The sequence below is a fragment of the Plectrocnemia conspersa genome, unplaced genomic scaffold (assembly GCF_051122295.1).
Source record: "Plectrocnemia conspersa isolate PC_06_02 unplaced genomic scaffold, ASM5112229v1 ptg000004l, whole genome shotgun sequence".
NCBI classification, from domain to species: Eukaryota; Metazoa; Arthropoda; class Insecta; order Trichoptera; family Polycentropodidae; genus Plectrocnemia; species Plectrocnemia conspersa.
In genome coordinates, this window is record NW_028277168.1 from 5469948 (window position 1) to 5494560 (window position 24613).

At 28.8% G+C, this 24613-nt stretch overlaps 1 protein-coding gene across 5 annotated transcripts; it reads right to left on the bottom strand.

Moving 5' to 3' along the window:
• Window positions 1-9: 9 nt before the first annotated feature.
• On the bottom strand, window positions 10-23761 carry Phlpp (PH domain leucine-rich repeat protein phosphatase). 5 transcript variants are annotated; one of them, XM_088184649.1, is made up of 8 exons: window positions 23714-23761; window positions 19313-19978; window positions 19049-19248; window positions 12309-12607; window positions 5405-5558; window positions 5175-5333; window positions 2662-2815; window positions 10-2570 (listed from the first exon to the last, which is right to left on the bottom strand). In XM_088184649.1, the coding sequence occupies exons 2-8, from the start codon at window positions 19938-19940 to the stop codon at window positions 76-78; spliced, it is 4089 nt and encodes a 1362-aa protein (XP_088040775.1). In that variant the 5' UTR covers window positions 19941-19978; window positions 23714-23761; the 3' UTR covers window positions 10-75. The 5 variants fall into 5 exon arrangements, with proteins under 5 accessions (XP_088040775.1, XP_088040777.1, XP_088040776.1 ...); XM_088184651.1 differs by having other exon boundaries at window positions 23707-23748; XM_088184650.1 differs by having other exon boundaries at window positions 23558-23741.
• Window positions 23762-24613: the final 852 nt, after the last annotated feature.

A 24613-nucleotide genomic window follows, 5' to 3' on the forward strand; every position in this document is an offset into this window, starting at 1 on the left:
TATTGTAAGAATACTTAATGGTTTTATTCGCATATAATACATATTTACATATTAAATAAAAATACATTACTTTGCCTATAGCTCTGTTGTAGCGACGCCCCAATACTGCTGCATTCTTCCTTCGTGGTCCAAAGATTCTTGACCGCTCCTCTCTTGAATCACAGCAAAATCGTATTCTAAATTATAAGGCATCAATCTTTGTAAAGAGCCAAAGTACGCTGCATGTGGTCCTCCGTTTAATTGAGACCTTCCAGAACCGAATCGCATCTCTGGTCTTAGACCCATCGGATTATAAGATCTAGCACTTCCGAAATGTCTAGTTAATAATGGCTGTTGAGGCGGTGGTGGTATAGCCAACTGAGGACTACTATTCGATAAATTTCTTAAGCTTCTCAAATTAGCATTGGGATTTCTCGTGAAGCCCTTTGACAGAGTATTTAACTCTTTATCAAATAGAAGCTGTGTGTTTTGTTCTAGCATGTACTCCCAGCATTTGAATTGCTCTTCAGAGACGGCCGAATCAGTGTCTTCCCTCTCGGTCTCCCTCTGCTCTTCAATCCGAGCCCTTATAGCTTTTGCTACCCCTCTACAACTCCTGCGCTCGCTGCCCATCTTCCGCGTTCCACTTTCTTGAATTATTAATGGCTGCGAGTTCTTATGCGCCATTTTGTTTTGACTCAAAAAGTGATTCAGGTTATTCTGGTGGCCGTTTATCTGCTTTTCTGATATAACTTGAGCGGGTCTAGCGGTGACTGTTTCAGTGGTTTGATCGCTTTGACCACTAGGTGATGAACGATCGCTTCCATGCGGTTTCATAGGCACGTGGCTAATTGTATGACAGCAATTATTTTGATATTCGCAACAACAACCAGTCTGACACATTGTAGGCTGCGTAGAGCTTGGAACGCTGGTTTTGCTCTTTTTTATGGTATGTCTTAATTCTCGCATCAATTGATCCACATCAGATCCTGGTCCATTAAATCTTACGATCATTACAGATAAATTTTCTTCAGCACCATAACTTTGCGCTAAATCTTGTAGTCGCTTTGCCGCTAGAATGACATTCTTTTCAGCTCTAGATTCTTCTATAGCTGAAGCATAATCAATGACGTCCCAAAGTTTTTTATTCGCAATAATTAAGCATTCATCATTCTCTTGAAGAATCACTTGAGCTATATCTGGATTTGGTATGATGTTAGGATACTTTTCAGCGTTTCCTACTCTATTATTAGAATGTCTTGGTGTCAATTTTATAGAACCTGAAGGTCTAACTAATAAAGCTGACGCTTCTCCAACGCTCGCGATTCTTAAAATATATTTTCTAGGAGCAGGTGCAAAACCGAGCTCATTCTGAATCTTCGCTCTTGATATATGACACAACGTAATACAAGCACCATTCCTCTGACCTTTCTCCTTCAACTCTCTATGAGTCGATAGTATCGTATATTTCATATATTCGTTCGCAGTTTCTTTGACGGCTTTTTCTTCCAATAAAATCCTAGGGATTGATTTTGCTAAAATTCCTGATATTTCACAATCAGTCCCGCCATCGATCATACCAAATAAGCCTTCAATGTTGCAAAATGACGGAAGCCGTATTTGTGAAACACATAGAGATTTCTTATTGCCTGATGTTTCAGAAAATCCGACTTTCCACGGTGGTTCCAAAGTACCTTCTCCTGCTTCATTGTATGGCCAAGGTTGAGTTGGAAGACTCACTCTATTCTGTCCAGAAACATCGACTAAACTCATAGGCCTTTGCGATCTATACATATGAAACTGTTTGGGATCGACTCTTAATTTTGTATTGCAAGATATGTCCAAGAACTGCAATTGTTTTGGCACCAAAGATACTAAATTTATTACATCCAGTTCATTGTGTGCCAAATCCAAGACTTTTAAAGTTGAACTGTATGCAAAAGTGGGAGTGCTTTGTAATCGATTCGAATGGAATCTGAGTATTCTGATGTGAGGCAGTCCTGCTAAATTATTCGGTAAGTGTTGTATATTATTTCCGGATAGAACCATTTCTTCCATCTGCGACCAGGCAGACACGCAGTGCTCTGGCAAGACAGTCAGACAATTATAAGCCATGTGCAACACGCGCAATCTGTAAAAGTTACGCAACGTTTCCAAGACGTTGTCGTTCAAGCAATTTGCTGTTAGATACAGTTTTTCCATGTCTAGAGGCTCTATGACGTTCGGCAATTGTGTCAGTCGATTGTTAGATAAATTTAATACTTTCAATTGGTCGCATGCGGCAAAAAAGTTTGGTGGTAAAGCATGCAAACAGTTGTTTTGTAAGAATAGCTCTTGTAGTGGAATTCTCAACCTGGGCACGGAAGGCAGACTATGCAGTTTATTATAGCCAAGTTTTAGAGTGTGGAGGGAACTTAGCTCGCTGCAAAATAGATGTTCGGGAAGGCTCGTCAATTTATTATGGCTGGCAAAGAGCAGTCTAAGCTCGTGGCATCCACCTAACCAATCTGGTAATGTGTTGAAATTGTTATGGGACACGTCCATGTGCTGCAGTCTTGTTGGAGCTGGTTTAACGAGTAATCTTTCAATTTCTGGAATAAATAATATATTATTGTTGTATTATTTATCAAATACAGCATAATCTACAACAATATCAGAATAATATTTTATCTATAAACTTACTATTCCAATCTGCGACCAGTGATACCAGAACACGTCCATTGAGAAATATTTCTTGTAAATTATTTTTTGTACATTGCACCATTTCCAAGTTGTCCAAAGCTCCCAAATCCAATTTTTCGATGCTGTTATCACTTACATCGAGATGGGTTAAATTCTATAAATAATAATAAAAAACATAAAATTAAAACACTCATAATTATTATCTAAAAAAATCAGTTACAAAAATAAATTTAAAATTTATCTGTTGCTAATTTAAAAATGCATACAATTTAAAAGCATTGCGACGGAAGTTTTACAATAAATAAATAAACAATCTTGCACTTTATATTGTATGTTTAAACTTTTACATTTACAAACGTATTTTACAATGAATTGACAGCAAGATAGCGGTCATTTTGGCAGTAATAACGTTGCGGCTGCGAAGGCAACGCAATTTCTCTGGCGACCACAACGCGAGTACGACGAACGGCGGCGCCTCGTCCGCCGATTTCACTCATAACATTATAAAACTATTCAATCTGTGATTAATTGCCACTTGTCATTATCCGTCTGCCATATGAGCATTTTAAATTAGTAGAACATTTTTTTTTATAATGTTATTCAATTCGTTGTGTGCAGATTTATTTAAATTAAAAAAATCTATTTTGTTAGTAATGCTCTATTTGAGTCGGCACCGCATTTACGCATTCCTTAAGCAAAAGTGTATTTATCAGTAAGAAGGCCTTCTACGTATAATGCGTTCCTGGAAGCTTGACTATAAAAAATTATCCAAAAACTATATTATATTAAATTTCAAATATTAATGTTATTTTGGTGATATCACTCGGAAAGTTGGCGTAGGCAAAATAAATAAAATAGTTTATTCAAAAACACTCATAGTGCCTATGGCATTCTTTAAAAAGGCATCGTGTTTCGTACATTTTAAAATATTATTATTATATTATATTATTCTAAATCTTATGATTTCTATTTATAGTAGAATAATATTTAGTAGAAAATAGCTAATCAAATAATTAAAATACATATGAAAATTTAAAAAATATAATTGTAATACACTGTATTTAAAAATAATACTACAGCATTAATATATATTTCTTTTTTTTATAGTTATTTTATTTTTCAAGAAAATATTATAAAATATTTACAAAATACTGTATAGCATATTTTAAAAAAATAATGTCATATATGTTCTAGGCTTTTATTTTTGAAATCTTAAAGAATAATACTTTGCTTTAAAATTATGAAAATAGAAAAGTGAGTTTTGGCAAGCCATGTACTTGTACGAAAATGTGTTAAAATAATAACAATAATAAATGAATTGTATTTACTGTTTATATCTATCGCCTGAGAAGTTATTCTTGATTCAGAAATCGCAGTCAGTGGAACGCTACATCATTCGTAAATATTCATAAGTAATGAAAATATTGAGTTACACTCCTATAATATCCTTAGCAAGTCAAGACACGTATGTAAATACAATCGATTTGATTGTCATTACTCCTTTTAATATTTTGAGCAATACAATTTTATAAAAATATTTTTAACATTATTAGAATATATTTTTTTTTCTAATAATATTTCCAATTTTTTTTGGAAATCATGACATAGCAATCAAAATACATCCGGAAACGATAAAATCAAAAGAATCAATAATTTAAAATATGCATCATCTTAGGATTCCTATTCATTACATTTCCAATTTTTATTATTAAAAAAAAATAGTCATTGTCAGTTTCATAAAAACTACAATATGAATTTTAATTCCATGATTTCATTTAAGACATTTTAAACAATGCAATGATCAATCAATTTTTTCTTAAGTGTTGCTTGATTGTGATTTCTGAACAGATATTAATTATTTTTTATAGTATGTATTGCTTTTTTGCTATATTCAGTTTCACTATTATGGTTAAGTGATACATAAATCCCGAAAATTCAGCTTTAATCATAAAATATAAATAAAAACTCTATTTTAAATATTTAATTAACTTTGAAGTTTTAATAAAAAAATAGAATTTTACCGAAAATTTCCCAAAATAAAACTGTTGATAATTTAATTTAAAGCATAACCTCAAAGAAAAAATAATGGAAGATTTGTAATCAAAGTTGTAATTGCTGTTGAAAATATTATAATTAGGTTGATACAATGTCATGATTCCATTTTCAACTTTTTTTTATAAATTTGATACTTGAAATTGAAAATATAGTAATAACCCTAAGTTATAATTTATGTACTTTACCTGTGAGTATATATAATTATCTTTAATCACAAACATCACAATAAAATATCTAGGTGATTAATTAACTATTTTTATACGTCAAATTTTCGAATACAAGGTCAGAAATAAACATTTTAACCCATTTAAATAACGACATATTGTAGTTCTATGTGAAATTCATGTACATAATTAATAATATCTAATCTAGCAATTCATTAAAGTACTTTTTTTCTCATGCGCTAAAGAAAATTAATATGACAGTTAATGGCGCCTAAGTTAAAATTTAATACTTACTCCATAATTTCCTAAGATGATGCTCCCTTTCAATTGATTGTCTCTCAAGTTGACTCTGCTCAAAGGTCTCGGTTCTTCGTTGTTCAAGTTGTTTCCAGGATACGCCCCATTTTGATTTATGATATTTTTGTTGTTGTCTATCCTGGCAGCGTTGATATCCTATATACAAAAATATATGTATATAAATCGATTGTACGAACAAAAAAATTATTATTTTTTTATTCAAATACCAAGAGGCCCAGGGTCCTCATGTCCTTGCATAAGAAACCAGGCAGTGTTTGGAGTTGATTTCTGGCCGCTTCCAGCACTTTCAAGCATGTGAGCGATCCAATGCTCTCTGGCAGAGCGGACAGCTCATTTCCGCTAACTTGTAGTTCTTCCAAGCTGAAATTCGATAGGTGTTAAACATGGAAATAATAATAAAAATTAATTATGGAGTAGTGTGTGAATTGCGTAAAGAGGCAATTATATAAAATGAAAGTGTGTATTGTGTTGTAGTTATGTAAAATTGGAGCATCGTTTACTTGCGGTAATCGTACGCAAGCGTCGCGCGTCGTTGCAAAAGTAAAAATTTCAATCGGACACAAATTAGTTAGAATGCAAAACTAACTTTTTTATCTTCATTTAATTATCATAGCATTGTTTGAGAGTTTATTTTTTAGATGCAGATAACGAATTGAATGAGCCCGTGCGATAACCGCTCAAGCGCATTATATGCAAATGACGTTTATTTATGTTGGAATAATTAACTTAAACTCAAGGTTGTGTATTCATTTTCTTTTGTGTTTTTAGTTGGAAGTAATTTTTTTTTTTAATATATAAGACTGTCGATATGGATCAGATTCGTTTTGTTTCAATGGATCATTTGTGTATCAATCTATTTAATATATTGGAGCGTTTCAATGGAGTTTACAAACAATGGGTGAAGACTTGGAGATGGACCGGTGATGTTGCAAGAACTTTGCAACGGTCAGTGCTCAAGCGGGACGATTGGTCAACATTTTTTCCAAGATCCATATCAGGATTTTTACATATTAGAAGCGATTGTTTTTTCGCTTTCGAACCATAGAATGTACTTGGGAATTTCGGAAAAGTGTTTCTTATAAACAATAAAGAGTTCGATTCAAGGTTGAGATCTTTCATCGGTTCATCGTTAATTAGTCATAATATTGCGCTTAAATAGTGTATATAATAAAAAGCTTGGATTCAAAGACGCCTATTTTTATTTATACACATTTAAAAAATAAGCAAAATAAACAATTTTTTTATATGTTATATACAACCAGACTTTTTGAAGCTTTTGAAAAAACAAACGTAATTCTACATATGTATTTTTTAAATATGTAAGAATTATTAGAAACAAAGATTTTCTAAAATGTAGTAACAAAACATTTTATCCAAAATATGGAGACCATCTATACTTAATGAAAGCTCTAAAAAACAGTACATATTTTTATTTAATTTTATGTGATTATTGTAATGAGTATGGTTACGATTAAAAAAATACAAGAATAAGTTTTCATTTGTAATATTCTTAAAAATAATATATTTACTTATTATGTGACGCATCTAAAAGTAGCCCCATCGTAAATATACATATTGATAAAACACATGAACGCTCAAGAGAGCCTCACATTAATTCAACGTTTCATTATTTATTAATGTAGTAAGCTATACTCGGGTTACTTTTAACTGCGCTATTCATGTTTCACAAACCATGACTAAAAATGAAGTCCTCCCACTGCATTTTATATCATTTAAAATTTTAAATAAATAAGCCCTTCCTTTTTGTCAAAACTGAATATAAATCTCATTATTATTGTATTTTTAAATGAGTAGCTAGCGTGAAAATATTGTGAAACCACTGCGCTATACTCCTGTTTTTTTTAACTGTTCATACATTACTTTAAATTAAAATATTTACATCGTTGTTGCATTAGACAGTGCGTATCAGTGAGTATTGTACACGCAAGATAATCAATTAAATTAATTTCCCGTTGCCAATTACCAATAAACGATTGTTTACATTTTAAATTGTCAACGTCACACGTCGAAAGTCTCAAATCGCAACAACGCAAACAAATTATCATTGGGTATACGTGCAAATAATCATAGCTGTTAATATTATTTACCGTTCCAGTTCCATCCATGTCGAAAACAAAACACTTTTCAGGTGAAAATTGCGATAATTGTCGCTCGAGAGGTGTCGGATTGTCAGCCGCTCGAGATTTTCGCGCGCAAACCGATTGAAAAGTTCACGGATGATTTGCGATCGTCAAGTGGCGGCACGCGGGCGTTTTGGCTAAGGAGTCGAGCGGTTGTGGGCAGTGGAGCTCGTGCCGAAACCCCCACGCCTCACATCCGCCGGACATTGGCCACGGAGTCTTCATGGGGGTACAGCCTTCGTGTTGCGAAAAGTGACTTGGTGAGTGGCCAAATGGTCAAACGATGGTTTTTAAAAAGGTTTCACAAAGCGCACAAAAAAACTCTCCAAAGTAGAAGTTCACAGTATTTGGATATAAAAGGACAACTACATAGCAAATCATTGATTTTTATTAGATGTGTTTAATACACGACTTGTGGCTTAATTTTCTATGTATTTATTATAAGTTAAATTTTTTTTTGGGGGTACCAACCACCTGCACAATTAATTTTGCAGCCGTTCTATCGACCATTTCGTATAAATGAAAATAAATATCAAATCGTCACGAAAGTAAGGCTTAACATTGGAAGAGAGACCGGGAAAGAGAGCTCGGGTTAATGATTTCATGGACCACTTCCGTCCAAATCTGTCCCGAGACGTTAATCTCCCATAATCACACATTAGTACCGAAAAACAACTCTTTGTGTGAAAAAGATGCGCGATAGATGATGAGCTTTACCGCAAAAATACTATTGTTATTTTTACCCCTTGTTAACGATCGACGAAACGGCCATCTGAATGTTTCACTTTTAAGGCGAAAATTTATTTTTTGGGTGTTTTCAAGAAGCGATGTAATTGTCCCGTCGACAACCTTATCTACAATTCGCTAAAGCTGACGTGAACTAGCAAAACGTGGATATGCTACTCTTAGGGAACCCGAAAATTCTCCAAGATCATTGTAAAAAAAAATAATGTTTAGTATTATTCTTTTCAATATAGAAATAACTTTTAAATGCGTTTTTTAATGTTTTTGAATGTTGATATAGTCGAAAATCTGGTAAAAAATTCGAATAATCGAATATTCGAATGTTCGATTGAGAACCTTCTTCCGTTACCTTACATCTTCTGATATTTAAAAATAACATTTAGATAAATAGCAATAAAACAGTATGTCTTGGTGAAAATTATTCGATTTAAGGTTTCGTATGGATGGATTTTTATTGTACTTGTCGAGAGCTGTACATTTTTACAATAATAAACTACAATCGAACGTAATTTATATATGTTAATTTTCGTATTTTTATAGTAGTTTAATTTTCAGAAGCTCTTTTATGCTATAATAGTGTAAAGGTTTCAACCAATAGCACAATTTGTTAAAATTTAGAGAAACGAAAACCCTTCTCGGAAGTAAGGCCACACACTGTATTTTTCACAACGACCGAAGAGAGGTCTCGTGACTAAGCAATTGCGTTAATAATTATAAATATTGTACGAACCACCTTATCTTAATCCTAACCACATCCGTTCCGAGACGTTAATCAGCAATAAGTGCCGCCAAAAAAAATTGTTTGGAAAAGATGCGCGCTAGAGAATATGTCCTACCCTTCGCATATTATTTTTTGTTTTTCTGCCTTTTGGTTACTGATCTCTGGAGTAGCCATCTAAACCTTTTTTCTTTTAAAGTGTGAGCACATTTTGGGAGTGTGTCTAAGAAGCGATGCAATTGGCTTGCAAACATCCTCATCTGCGATTCGCCAGAATCGTTTTGAGTTAACATTACAAAATATGTGACACTTGGGGGGGACGTGGTGAGAGACACAAAAAGGAGATGCATTGGAATCACAGCAGCAGGGACGAGGATAGGCGAGCCAAGATACCGCATCGAAACGTACAGATTTTTGAGTCGCTAACAGCTTTTTATAATGCAATAATAAACATGCGAGTGAATCAACCTGCTTTGGATGGTTTGGAAGCTATCAAAGCGTTCATATTGTATACGAATATTATATTCGACCTTTCTCATTGGAAGTCTGGTGAGGTTTATTAGCTTATTTGGTACTTCAAAATCTGCCATCACCTCATAGAGTTTGATTCTACTGACACTATCATTTGCTGCTTTAAAGTCCACAAATACATGATTAGTGTCAATATTGCACTCATGGGCTTTTTCTAATATTTGTTGTAGTGAGTGAATCATCACAAATATTTATTATACTATGCAATAAAGGAAGCCCTAAGACTATTTTGATGATCGAATCTCTGATGTGTACGAAGCCGTGTCCGCCTTTGCGACACTTTCAAGTATGATATTTTATGTGATCATATTGTAATTATATTAATATACTAGTAGTTAAAAATATTAAAACCCCTTTTCTGATTTCTTCGACTGTATCAGGCCATTATCTTACGTTCGAAACAATATGGCTGCGTGAAAAGAAGCGCCGCAATAATTAGACTATTTCCACTTGACGGACCGCGCCGCCACGCTGCGTGAGATGCAACGCACATAGATCATTTCCAACTTTTGATTTCGAAGCAAAACATTCGAAAACAAACTCCAGAAACAGCGGATATATGTACAAATCACCGACGGCCAAATGGGAAATTTTAATTTGCACCAAAACGTAAAACTGCAATAGAACTGTAATGACGCAAACGCATAATAACACACACGAAAACATAACACATCTGAACCGTAACAAAACGGCACAAAGGCAGCCGAAAATACAAGTTTAAGAATGATATTATACTGCGGGTAATAAATCATGTCTCATGTCGTGAACTAGCATAAATTATTACTTTGAGTTTATTTTCGAATCACAGCGAATCGAATACATTATATTTTTGCGTGAAGCAGAGAAAGTGATATAGTTGCATCATTTAAAAATATATGCAAAACTTTAGTGAAAACGAAAAAGATCTCTTTCAATGGAAATCAGATCGTTAAGATGCAAAATTACACGTGTAAAACTAAAAGAGGTTGCGAACTCACGTTTGTGTAACAATTAATAATGACTGCAATGTTATCATTTTTAAGTATATTAATTATATTTATTTCATTAACCAATCATTACAAAATAAATTAATAAACGAAACGTATACACATATTTTTCCAATTACAAATAACTGCACAAGCAAGTCCTTGGCAAATATACAATCTAATATATTGGATGGAGCTAATAACTTAAATTTTATTGTGGATGTAAGAAATAGTTTATACTAAAACTATGTTCTGCGTAACACTGATATTCCGCGGAAAGTTAATAGGTGTTCCATGAACAAAATTCAACCATGTTTGCTCTCATATTAATAGGCAAGCGATAAAGAATGACTATCTCTTCGCACCCGGTGCGCATGAAAGAAATGGTGTATATTATTTTAAATTCGGCTGTCTGAGCCTGATCGACGAGAAAGTTAACTGTTATTAGTCTGTCCACAGTTGCCAAAATTGTCAAATTTTTAGGTTACGCAGATTTTTTTTTCACAAATCTAGTTAAATTCTGGAAGAAAGAAGTCTACGGGAATATTACCTATTTCACAGTAAGTGTGTGTTAATTAAATTTGAATCATATTTTTTTAAGCTATTCACATGATATTAGACTTATTATTACTTTTAAAAATATACATTAATTAAATTTGTGCTTCTTATTATAGAAATTAAATAATATTTAAAAACTATCCATGGATTTTTGGTTGAGGACAGGAATTTTTTAACAAGAACAATTAATATGTTTACTAATTTCCGATACATTCAGTCAATAATATGCAATAAAATTATATTTTATTTTAATTCGTACACTTAATTCGCGTTTTTTGACATTTTTTAAATATATATATATAATATTATAAATAAATTATTAAATAAAAAAAATAATAGCGACAAGACAAATAAAAGCCGAAATCACGCAACTGAACATAAAGATCACTTAAGCAAGACCGGACAATCTTTTTTTAAAACTCAAGTGAGCAATTAAAAATGACAAATTATTTTGTATAGTTCTGAGAATTACAGTTAAAACTACCTGCTAAAATATTTCAGTAAGGCTATGCACTTGTAAAGAATTACACAATATTTTAAGGGGTGCTCCATTATTATGGCCAAGGCTGTATATTAATAATTTAGGTGTAAATGAAGTGTAACGTTATAAAAATATTTTATTTATTAGTGCCATCTAACACAATTGTCTCTGTCTGAAAGTATAATAAAATTATATATTATTTCAGATTAGCTTGGAAAAATAAAAATATAACTGTTGCATATTTTTATGTAACTGTGCTAGAAAAAAATGTGTTGTATTTAAAAATAGTAATGTAATTGATAGTCACAATTTACATATGCACATCATTTAGATTGCAGTTTAACAACAAAGATAATATGGCTTATGAGTTTGCCTATATAATTTATATTCCATAAATTACCATTTACATTTAAAAGACATTCTCTTTGAATCTGATATCATTGTTGGAAGTTAAGGTCAGGTTTGTTTGCTTATTTTTTTATTAATTCACAAAACTTGCAAAAATCTGTTCAAAAGTTAAAGACTAAAATAGTTTTATACGTCTTTCCTATTATTTTAACATTAAAAGAGCTTTATGAAGTCACGCATTTCATGCTCTATAATTTATTCATAGTAAGCATTTAAAGGAAAACACATGTCATCGGATGATTGTTACTTCCGAACCAAGTCTACATAATTAAATCCCGATAAGATCTATTGACCAATCTTTGTTCCGACGCTCTTCTTTGGCTTCATCATCATCACCAACCAGAAGGAAGAGAGTCTCGCTTCGTCAGCAGACCGTTGAAAAACCAGCGGAAACTATTACACATTTACATCGCAGAAAACGCAAACGTCCAAAGAAGAACTCTAACTTATTTTGTTAAGAGCTCGCCCGAAGCAAACAATCCAATTGAATAATACAATTATGCCAAATATAGAAATTATTCACCTTGATGATTCATGTTAAAAATATTTAGCATACGTCCTTACCTTTTCAGTCTAGAAATGTCTTCCGGCAGCGTTTCCAGTTCGTTGTCGTTTATATTGAGAGTCTTCAAATTGTTCAGCTGAAGCAGTTCTTCCGGAAAAGTATTCAGTCGATTGAAGTCGAGGTGTAATATTTTAAGATTTTTCAATGTGATCAGCGGGCCGAGGTTGGCGCTTCTCAAATTGTTGTGACCCGCGATGACCTCTTCCAATTCATTGTGAAAGAGTGATTCATCGGGAAACTGGCGAAGGTCTGATTTTGATAGATCGAGCTTTTTCCGTTCAGATTTTTTCTGGGTGGCCTGTTAAAAAAAATACACTAAATTTAGATGATAAACACAGCGTACGATTAATTGATTAGTTTAGATTTGCTCAAGTGAGATAAAAATTTTAATGTAAGAGATATTAATTTTTAATTTTAATTGACCGTAAGTAAATATGTGGTTTTATCTATCACGTTATACTTTATTTATTATATAAAAGCTCATTAAAGGAATATGCATTCATTTAAATAAATAGTTAAAACTATATGCGGTTTTTATTGGAACCAAAAAACCTGTGGATATTACATATCAAAAGTATAAATAAATATGTTAATATAAATTTAATTGTACATTTATAAAAGTATAGAAAATGATTATTATTTTATAATATTTCACAAATTAGATTCAGTAAAATTAAAAAATAATGAAAATAGCTAAGCTATAAACCTAACTTTATTTTTAATTACTTCAAGTTAAAATGTTATTTTAACTAATATATATATTGGAAAAATATTAAATTTTAAAAATGAGTTGGATTACTTTATTCTGTCGTTTTCTTTATAATATAATTTTGCTTTATTAAAATTATTTTTAGTTTGATATATTTATATTAGATAAAATATTGTTGTTAAACTATTTCTAATATACCTAAACTAAAAATGTATTAGAAAATCATAATAATACAAAATTAAACGATTTTGTAATTACCTAGCATTTTTAAATATTTAACTTCGTTGTTATGAATTATTAATAATAAAAAAATATTATATTCCTTATAAAGGTAAATATTAAATTGACAGTATGAATTGTAATTAAAAAAATATGTTATAAACTAATAAAGCATTAATGGAAATGGTATAAAATAAAAATTTTAATAACGATTTCACTTTTTATTTACTACAAATGGTTCACAATTTATTAATACTAAAAATAGTTATAATTATATTTTACTTTTTAAAATATATGTATATTGTTTGGTAAATATACAGTCGATTTGTAATTTAGTTGATGGTAAACTACCACTAAACATTCATTAGCTACTTAATTTATATATATTTATATTTTTTTAATGTTTAATTAAAAGGAATAAAATATTTACGATGTATAATTAAGTGTTACATAAAAATAAAATTGGTTAAAATAAAATGATGAGCTATAAATATATTTAACTACTAATAATTACAGTTTGTAAAATATTGATAATCTATTATTATATTTTTTTAAAATTATAATTTTACTACACAATTAAAAAATCTATTTCCAGCATACATTTAATATGTAAATATTTGGCAAAATTAGCAAAATTACAAATTTATCGTATAGTAAATTTAAATATATATTTATTAAATAAACATAGAAAGATCTGTTCCTAAAAAGAGCTGTTCCCCAAATTAAATAATATTTACAATGTGATCTTTAGTGTACATTATGTGAGAGAAAACAAATATTAATATAGCTAATATTGCTTATTTTATCTTGCTATATTAATAAATATTGTACGAAAATCTCACATCGCAAAAATATCAAGTTTTCATATAAAATATTATAGTATTCAATGAAACTAAATTTACTTATTCAACAATTTACAAGTTCAACAATTATGCAGTTAACTAATTTACGTGCATAGCTTATGTATTTATAAACAATAAAACTAACTTCACCTAGTTATAATTCCACAATTCGATTATCTACCCCTCTTCACCTGTATCAAACTTACTTCTAAATTGACCATTAAAAATGTAATTTCTGATTCAATTTTATGTGAATTAAATTATGATTCTATTATGTGGATAGCTATTCTTAATTTTATATTTTTTCCATATACTGAGCCTATTAAATATTTTTATAAATATTTTTAGTACCTCTTTAATTATCACATTCGGCTCCAGAGAGTCTTGTTCAAACGTAGATGAAACGCTGAGGTCGTCACTCTCGCAAAACGTCACACGCGACTTCATCTTCACTGTGCACATGGCTAGCAACATCTCACTGTATCCGAATGAACCATATATTTGCACAGATTTAACCCAAAAATGTTTGGCAAAATTTGCATAAATAAATATATCACTTGCGAATCATTATTAATGAAACTGCACATAACAGCAATATCTTTGCACACATCAATAGTCATTTTAAACACTTTAAATCCTCGCATATATTTTATATATCAATATAGATGTTCTTCAAATTTTTAATATATATATTTTCTGTATTATATTTAGATGTAGTAGCACCAAGGTGAATGTCGTTGCACATCTCGCACACGACTGAGCAAAATAACATTCGTGTGACAAATATACATTCATAGAGGTAACCACTACGTGTCAGTAACCCGTTTCTTTCTCCGCACTAAATACAATAGTTGTCTACCATTAAAAATGGTTCATTGTGGAAATGCATTGGATATAAATGCACTTTCGTTCTAAGAACGCGAGTCGCCAATCAAAGATTATATGCACTGATGTCTGATTATAATATGACACGTGAAGTGAGCATTATTTTGATGGATACATTAAATGGAATGGTTTGTATTCAATCATATTTTCAAATCAGGAACTTGTGTGATTTTTTTATATAGATTTTTATATTTTGTATTAAAATAATATGCAGTTAAAGAGTTAAGCTTAGTTTAGCGTTTATATTAAATTATCAACCCGTTGGGTTCTTATCAAGTTAAATTGAGCTGAATATATGTCAAACAAATTGAAGAGTAGCGTTTCAATCATTTTCGATAATTTGACGTTTATCGCAAATTGTCAGCGCTTATTCACAGTCTTCCAAGAAAAACTAATATTTTTATACTGATATTAACAGTTAGTTGAACATTAACTAAAACTGTGAGATATTGAGAAGCAATGTGAAGTTATATATTATAAATATTATTTTAAATTCAAAAGATAGGAAAAAATCACTAAATATATGTATCTAAAAAAATAAAGTATTACGCTTCCGTAAAATATATTTATGAGGTCCAATTAACCTCATAATTCGCGACAAAATATTAAAAATTTATTTTGTTGAAGTTACTGCAGTTGACAAAAATTAAAAATTGCAGCAAAGAATCATTATTCTAATATAGATTGTAATTAATATTTTTATTAATAATATAAATTATTAATAATTCAGATATAAGTCCAAATAATAATGTATTTGGAGAATATAATTATCATACTATAGTATAAAAGATAATTTTATAATTTATTACTTTTCAGTATTTAACAAAAAATATAAATTTCCTTAATTAATTTACATTAGACAAATATTTTAACCTCAAAACGTGCTTTTAATTATTATACTTAAATTATACAGAAAAGCCCAAAACTTTTAGTTTATAATGTTTGTTCTTAATAATAATTATAATCTTAAAAAAATATTAAGTTACCCTAATCAATTATATGATGTTGTATTTATTACATGTACAATCACAATAATATGTTTTTATCTCTTAGATACAAAAAATAAGCATATAATATAAAATTACCCAAGATAATTTTGACAATATTGAGACCACCCATAATCGATGCGGCAAAATTTATTGTTGAAGATTCATTAAAAGGGTCATAAAATTAATTAATTTAATATACCTTAAATGTATTCTCATTTTCTCAGAAGTATATAAAACAAAACACTTCACTTTGCTTCTGACTTGGAATAACTGTAGTTGAACTACGCCGAATCAACTGAAACGACTTTTAGAAATTCAAGAAAAGCAGTGGCTTTCACACCGACTTTCCGATCCAGTCCAGCTAAACAGTTATCTGAATTTTAAGGGTAGTTTTGGTCGGCACTCAGCGTAACTCAGCTTAGTGCGAATTCAGTTATATATATATATATATATATATATATATATATATATATATATATATATATATATATATATATATATATATATATATATATATATATATATATATATATATATATATATATATATATATATATATATATATATATATATATATATATATATATATATATATATATATATATATATATATATATATATATGTATTTTTGCGTCATTATTTTTACAGCTGGAAATTTGTTACTACGCACATGTAATTTGGGTACCAGTTGCTAAATTCCACTAAATTGCTTGACCCATTTGTTTTTGTATAGGTACCAACTGTTGTTTAAGTCTATTTAAATAGTAAATTTTCAAGTAGCCCTAATCCGCCCAAATCTCCTATCGTTACGTGCGCTTGTACATCGCTAGTGCGACAAATAATCTTAAACTATAAGTTACAAATATTTCATAATTGAGATAAATATTTTTCATATTTTGTATAAATAGTTAATATAAAACAGTTAAGATCATATTGTTGTATATTAAAAAAACAGTACTATCCCAACATTGATACTACAATTTGATTGATTTTGAGCATACCTATAACGGCAGCAAGGCTTATAAATAATATTTTTGTCTACAATTATATAATATTGTATATCCACAAAGATTCGTCTGCTATTTCAAATTAATAGTATGTAATATACGAAAGTGGTAAACTACTTAGTTGAAAAATATATTTTGAAATTTGCCTATTTAAAAAGGCCATTCTTTTTAAAAAATGTGTGAATAAATAAAGTATTTTCAAATAATATATTTAAATGAATTTTATATTACCGAAAATTTTAAGAATAATTTAGGTTATGTTATGAATTCCTTTCATTGACATTACGTTGGCTATTTTTGATAGAAAGAACTTTAAAAAAATATTTTTGCTATTATACAAAGACTTAATAAAAAATATGTAAAATAACATATCGCACATTTTTTAATTTAAAATCGTTACAATCAGTATAAGATTTATATTTTTTTATAAATCACAAAGATACAGCTAAATTTGCAAATGTTTTATTGCATTAGCGCCTTCAATTATCTACGAACGTAGTTTATGACGAGAGAAGGAATAAATATGCTCCTTCAATACTATTTATTATATCTGAAAAGTTGTATGTTTAAAGTGTATAAGAAATTTATCAGGAAATTGCAGTAAAAATGCCACAGATATTTCTAAAATTCGGTGGTTGTGTGTTAATTATAAATCTGTTTTTTTATTTATTATTATTTCATAACATTTTACCAGTATTTTAAAATTATTCATAAATATATGAACGATGTAGAATATTCAATAAAAAACCAATAAAAGGTAGTTACAATAAAAGGTAGTTTTATATCTAATTTGGTTGTTGTTTATATGGTTTTTTAATGAGTAAGATGCTAATATATCTACTAATACACTTTTCAATATTTTTAACTGCTTAATTTTTCAAATCGATAATTCTAATCAATAATTGAAGAAAATGAAGCGGTGTTTCAATCTCTATGTTACTGATACAACTGGAATATAAACTGTTTTAAATTGCAATTTATACAGAACCAAAGTGTATAAATAAGGTAGTCCTAAGAAAAAACCTTTCACAATGAACAAATGGTGTCCATTTATAGAAGTAGTAGTACTATTTTCTATATTTTAGTTTTATAATAAAAATATATCGGTAAATATATTTGTGGTAAAGGAAAAAATAGTTAAGAGTAAGAGATGTTAAGCAGTAAAAGCACTAACCTAATATTAATTATTAATATTTTACTGTTATGTTATTATGATATTATTTTAATATTAAAATTATAAATTGCTCAGCTTTAATTTTTAATAGTAGATAATAATTTAGTTAAAATAAAATAAAACAGATGTCTCAAAGCCTTAGTTAGGTATAATGAATATTGTTATTTCTACTCAGCAGCAGATGGCATAACTATATTTGTTTATATTAATACATATATAACTAAAATATAAACTAGTTAATCTTATTCTTTTAGAATTATAATTTTAATTATTAAAATATTATAAACATATAATTTACAATAAATTTTTAATTGATTTAAAACTCTGCTATATGCGTAAATAAAAATCATGATTTTAATGAAGCATTTTATAATGCAAAATAAGTGTTTAACATCCTATCTTAAATTTTAATTTTTAAATATTACTATAATATGTATATATTATGTATTCAAAAACTAGCAATAAATCATCGAATTAATAGTTTTATTACAACCAGTTTTACATTGCTTACTCACGAATAAAACCGTTTAATTAAATCGACCTCAATTATTTTATTTACACTTTAAGAGTTTGAATAACGTGGTATATAAATCACTATAATTTACAACAGTTATGTAAAGTAAAATAAAGCAATAAATAAAACATAAGCCAGATAATATTAAAAAACACGTACTTGCACGTCGTTAAGCGTAAAAATGCGTTTTCATAGAATTCCTGTTACGCCATAATATGAAATCGCGAATCGAGAACAACTTCTTTTATGCATAGATATAATAAATACTAGTAATTTTACTTTCTCGGATTACTCGCAAGAAACCATTGCTTAATATGTTGCTAACAATTGCAGCGCATTATGCTCTTGCAATCAAAGCAAAAAATATAATGAATATTCCAATTAAAAAACATAAAATACCTCTTTAATCCAAGCGAACCATTGATTTCTCTCCCAATAGTTGTCGAATCCAAAGAATACATGGCGATCTTTTACTGTAGGACTATTGCTGTTTGAAACAGGCGGAGTTACTCGCAAAACCAATCTATTCGATCGAGGACTTTGGAGTTCCACTTCTCCATCAGACATATCTAAAATTTCTGGTGGACCATCTGAGCAACCTAGAATTAATAATTTGATTCAATATAATACAATTCAATATATTAAAATTTAATTCGAAATCACCTGGATATATTAACAACTTTGATTCAATAACAGCAACTGGCCTTCTCTTCCAATTCGGAAAGACTAATCCTTTGAGCACTTGAAGAGGCGCTGAGCGTTTAGTGTTATTTGATTTGAAAGGACATGCAGGACCTCCGTGTAACCTCATTAAAAATCTCAGATCAGGATCGATGCCCATTCTCAATCTCCTCGACAGATCATCAAAACCCAATTTGATCATAAAATCATCTTGTATTTTTAATGGACATTCATCATCGTCTAATCTTCTTGATTCTCCTCCGCCGAATTGTATCCACATAGTCAGATTTTCAAGAAAAGATAATTTCTTAACAACAGTTGCTACACTGGAATCTCTGCCCAAATACAAAAGCTGGTTTTTTACGTCGGCAAACGGTTCTGGTCCATCGTATATCCTGATCCAACCGGTCTTTTGCAATTCAATCCCTGGCTTTTCATCTTCTATACTCTGCTTCGTTATTATTTCTTTCAATGGTTTTAAACCTCTAGTTGAAGCCAGTCGCCTTAGCGATTTTCTTTTCGGAACTTCCGGAGGTACGACCAAAAGCTTCCTTTCTTTTGGAACAGGATTCTCGATGTTTACAGAAGCACTACACACCATCATTAGCATTTATTCAATGACGACATTGTCCATTCTTCTCACGAAGGCTAAAAAAATAAAAGACATTGAAATTGACCCTTTGATTCATCCTGTTTCGCTTATGAATTATATAACAGATTGTGAGTATAAGATTCAGCGGATATCCGAAACGGTTATCTGATAATATGTAAATATGTTATTGTTATGAATTTTCTTAATTATTGTTTATTTTTTCCGTATATTTTTGCTTGTAAATATTAATTAACTACTAAATTACCAATTAAAGTGCAATACTGATTTAACGATAAAATAGTAGGAAGTATCATTCGAATACAAAATAGATGGGTGGGGTCAAAACCTTGTGTCTGAATTACTGATGTGGAACTTGAGTCACTGACGGGTTGAATAATTTGTATGAACCATAACGGAATTGCAATATGAACACTATCCCCTATATCTATTATATATCCGACCGTTTATTTACAGACATCCTGTATATTGTAAAACGATGTCACCTTCATGGGAATTTATTTCATACAAAAATATTATAAATATATAAATACCCACATGCTTTGGTATAGATGTAAGCTATATTATGGTGTATTAAAAAATAAGTAATTAAATTGATTTTTGAGATCAAATTAAATGAATAATTGATAATGGATGTTAGAAAAACAACACTTTTATTTTAAATTTTCACACTTGAAATACTTTAATGGCAAAAACTAATCGACCCAATGAATGCGAATAAAAATTGGTAAAAAAACTTGGTTTGATTTTTTGGTTGAGATATTTTAAAATACAATAATAGGAAATATGTTTTATATTAATTTAATTAAGACTAATTTTAATAAGTTTAACTACTATGATGATGTGTATAAAGTACAATTAGATCTAGATACAAGAAAAAAAATAATCACACAATATTTCTGATTTGATTATATTATTGTGCAATATTATATTTTTTTTATAATGTGTAAATATACATTTTTAAAAACTGACAAAAAAGAGAAATGTAAGCTGTTTAAAATAAAATAAGTAAGCAGTTTTAAAGTACATATCAGAAACGTGGAAGAGAAATCTGAATTTATGTATGTATATTAATGAAAAATAGATAATCATTGTATGTTTTTAGTTATGAATATAATATATTAGAAATATATATTAAAAAAAATAATATATGTTAGAAAAAATTAGGAAAGGAAAAAAACATAAAAATAATTATATTGATAAATATATAATACTTTTTTGATATCACTTAATGATATAAAACATATTTTATTTTTAAAATAATGTATATTTTCAAGTATGCTATTAAAAATTATTGTTAAGCAAAAATATATATTATAACAAATAAAGTAAAAGCTGTGCTAATAAAAAAATAATATACATAAATATTCTTATAAACCATATAAGAAATACTTTAAATAAAATACCATAACTAACAAATATGTATAATTTTATATGACTAATAAATTAAATATATATAATTCTTATCTTTTTACCCTTTAGTGGACATTTTAGTCTTAATCACAGATCAAATCAACTATTTGGTATTTGATTTTGAACATAAAATCATGAGATAGAAAATAAGAAAAATTATTGTACAATAATGCTGACTGATTTAACTGATGATTGTTTTTAATAAAGTTTTTGTGGATTGCTTATGATTTTGTTCTACTCTTTAACTTACTATTGTTTATAACTTGGCCTTCTTAATAATTATACTAATAGACGTTGTAAGCTTTAAGATCTGATTAATAAAATAAATACGTTTTGACTAAGCTACTAACTTAAATATAATACGTGGAAAAATAAATAATAGTATCTTATTTTAATAAAAATAACTTTTTAGGTAAATTTGTGAATAAGAAAGAAGCTGCATGTCTTATTCATAATAATGGTTGCGAATCATTCGATTGAATACAAATATTTACTATAACTAGTGACAGTGAAATATATTGAAAAAATGGCTTACCATTTAAAATAATTACATATATTTAATTAAATTATTGCTAATGAAATAAGTATTTTTATTTTGATTTGAAAGGCATTTTTTTTAATGTAACTAGAACCAGAATTAATAAAATAATATTTATCTCAAGGTCATACGACGCAACCCAGCTCAGTTCGTAATTGTACGGAAATTCACATACGTAAATACATATACATATATACTTGATTTTGTGTTTCAATATCTCTTCGAACTACTCGTATGTACATATATGCATAGAAAAAATACATATTTTAATAAACCATTATATACATGTATTAAAAATATATGTATTAAATCTAAAACGTATTATATTTCATAACTACATATCTCCTCAATGTCAATTTTTTTTCATATTGTCCTGATTTTTTTAATCAGTTCTGTAATAATAAATTAAAATAAATAAATTAACATATAAAACATATAAGAAGAGATAAGTTATTTATACATTTAAAAGTAGTACAGATAATTAATAATAAATTATTATTGTATTAAAACTTATCTTTGATATTGTTCAATAATTTAATTTAATGGTCAGTAGTTTCACTATTATTATCAGTGAATAAAATTGCTACAATTTTACCGAATATTTTTTTAAGAAAGGTATATTATTTTTATTACTAAATAGAGATTACTAAATATAATAAATTTATATAAATGGTCAATAAGTTTTTTACAAACAGTCAGTATAGGTTTAATTGCTAACTAAAGTTATTAATTTTCAATTGTACATACATATATATTTACTTCCTCAACATTCAATCAAAGTATAACTAAGCATTAAATTAAAAAGCATAACATTTAATATAAAAAATAAGCCCTTATATAATTACTGAATATTGAAAAAAATTACTGCCCCTTAAACATGCAAATAAATTATTGAAGTTACTGACCGTTTAAACTACTGACCAAAATCAAACGAAATAACTGACCCAATAAAGACATGCCATTAATAAAGAGTCAGCTTTTATTATTCAATGCTATATTTAAATATAAACTTAAGCTTAATCCATAAAATAGTATAGTTTGATATAATAAAAAATAAATTAGTTTGAATATGATGAGTGAATAACCACTCGATAAAACGTTACTGACTATCATTTTAACTGACCATATATATAAATAACATTATTGGCTATTTCATTTGAAAGTTACTGATAATTTTTTTGTTGTCATAGTTAAAATTACTTTATAAGAATGACTAAATTGTTATCTGTTTTAAATATCTGAAATTTTTTAATCAAAGTTATGAAAGTAAATAACTACTTACATTGTTTTGTTAAAAAATAATAACGATAGTTCCTTATTAAAATATAAAATGTGTAATCTGCAAAAAAAATTCAAATGTATTCATTATTCAGAAAAATAGTTCTATTAGTTACCCTAATATTAATCTCTTCAATGTTATTCACTCTCCTGAAAGTTATTCGATCTTTACCCATATAATGTTATGATAACAAACTACCGACATATTAACAGAATTGAAATAAAAACTCATTAAAAATAAATAGCTCTCGTTTCAGTTCCTTCATTATAACACAAATCATTGTTAACACTTCCGCTACCACCAGCTCATTATTTTATCATCACAATTGAGCAAAAATTCACAAAAAATAGATTTAATAACAACAGCGAATTCTAACACATATCACACCATCACTTTTCCGTCACGTATCACACGTTCAACGTTGACCAGACAGACTTATTGCCTGTCATCGTCATGCCTTCTCGGTACACAACACCACGCGTGACAAGAACAACAACAAAAGTTCCCACGTGAGTTTTTATTATTATTACACCAACAATCTACCGAGTGCGAGTACAGGTGAGCTGTTTGGTCGGACGTCCACGGACGACTGACGCGGTCAGGTGGTTTTGCTTCAAGGGTCTGGACGCCGGATGCTACTCCCTTGCACCGTGACGGTCTCTCCTATCTCCTCGCTTCCGGTGACCTCGGTGATTCTTTCACCTGTGCAGGTAAATCTTTAAAGGACTATAAAAAACATACGTTAGGGTTCATATGTATCAAGGAAGTGTGCTTTATGGCAGTTAATTAAAATAAATTATCGTATACGTACACATATGTAACAAGTCAAAACTGTAGACATCAGCAAAATAATTTAATCAGAAAAACGTATTTAATATATTAAAAAAACAAATGATAATTTTCTACTAATAAAACAATTTTTGTTTTGATTTATTATATTCAAAAATTATTTTCTTTTAGTTTTAAATAAATTAGATATGGACATGAATATTTAAAAACATATTTAGCAATAAATATATAATTTAAAATGTTTTTTTTAAATATATTGGTATTAAATAAATCAAAAATAACACTCCTATAAAATACCAATTTAATCTTAATAAAAACTAATAAAAGCTGAAGTCGTCTTTTCATTTTGACTAAATATATACAAAATTATTATATACTGTTATTAATCATGTAATTTTATTATCTAAATGCGTGAAAACATATCAAAGATAAATTAATAATATATACTTTTACCATATCTAATTGAATAACTTCATATTTGATTACTTTAATTCATGAAAAGGTATTAATTAACTATATGTTGTTACATATGTGCAGTTTTATGCAGTGTTCTTTTTCATATCAATGAAATTATCAAATTATCCTTCTATTCCTTTTTATAATTACTTGACATTATAGAGATGTGAGCTTTTGTATTAGAATATTAGAGAAAAG

Coding starts and splice junctions, on each gene's coding strand:
- Phlpp (XM_088184649.1), bottom strand. CDS start 19,940: ATGCTAATGATGGTGTGTAGTGCTTCTGTAAACATCGAGAATCCTGTT. Junction 19,249..19,312: donor AAAGTTGTTAATATATCCAG/GTGATTTCGAAT, acceptor TATTAATTCTAG/GTTGCTCAGATGGTCCACCA. Junction 5,559..12,308: donor GACATTTCTAGACTGAAAAG/GTAAGGACGTAT, acceptor ATCGAATTTCAG/CTTGGAAGAACTACAAGTTA.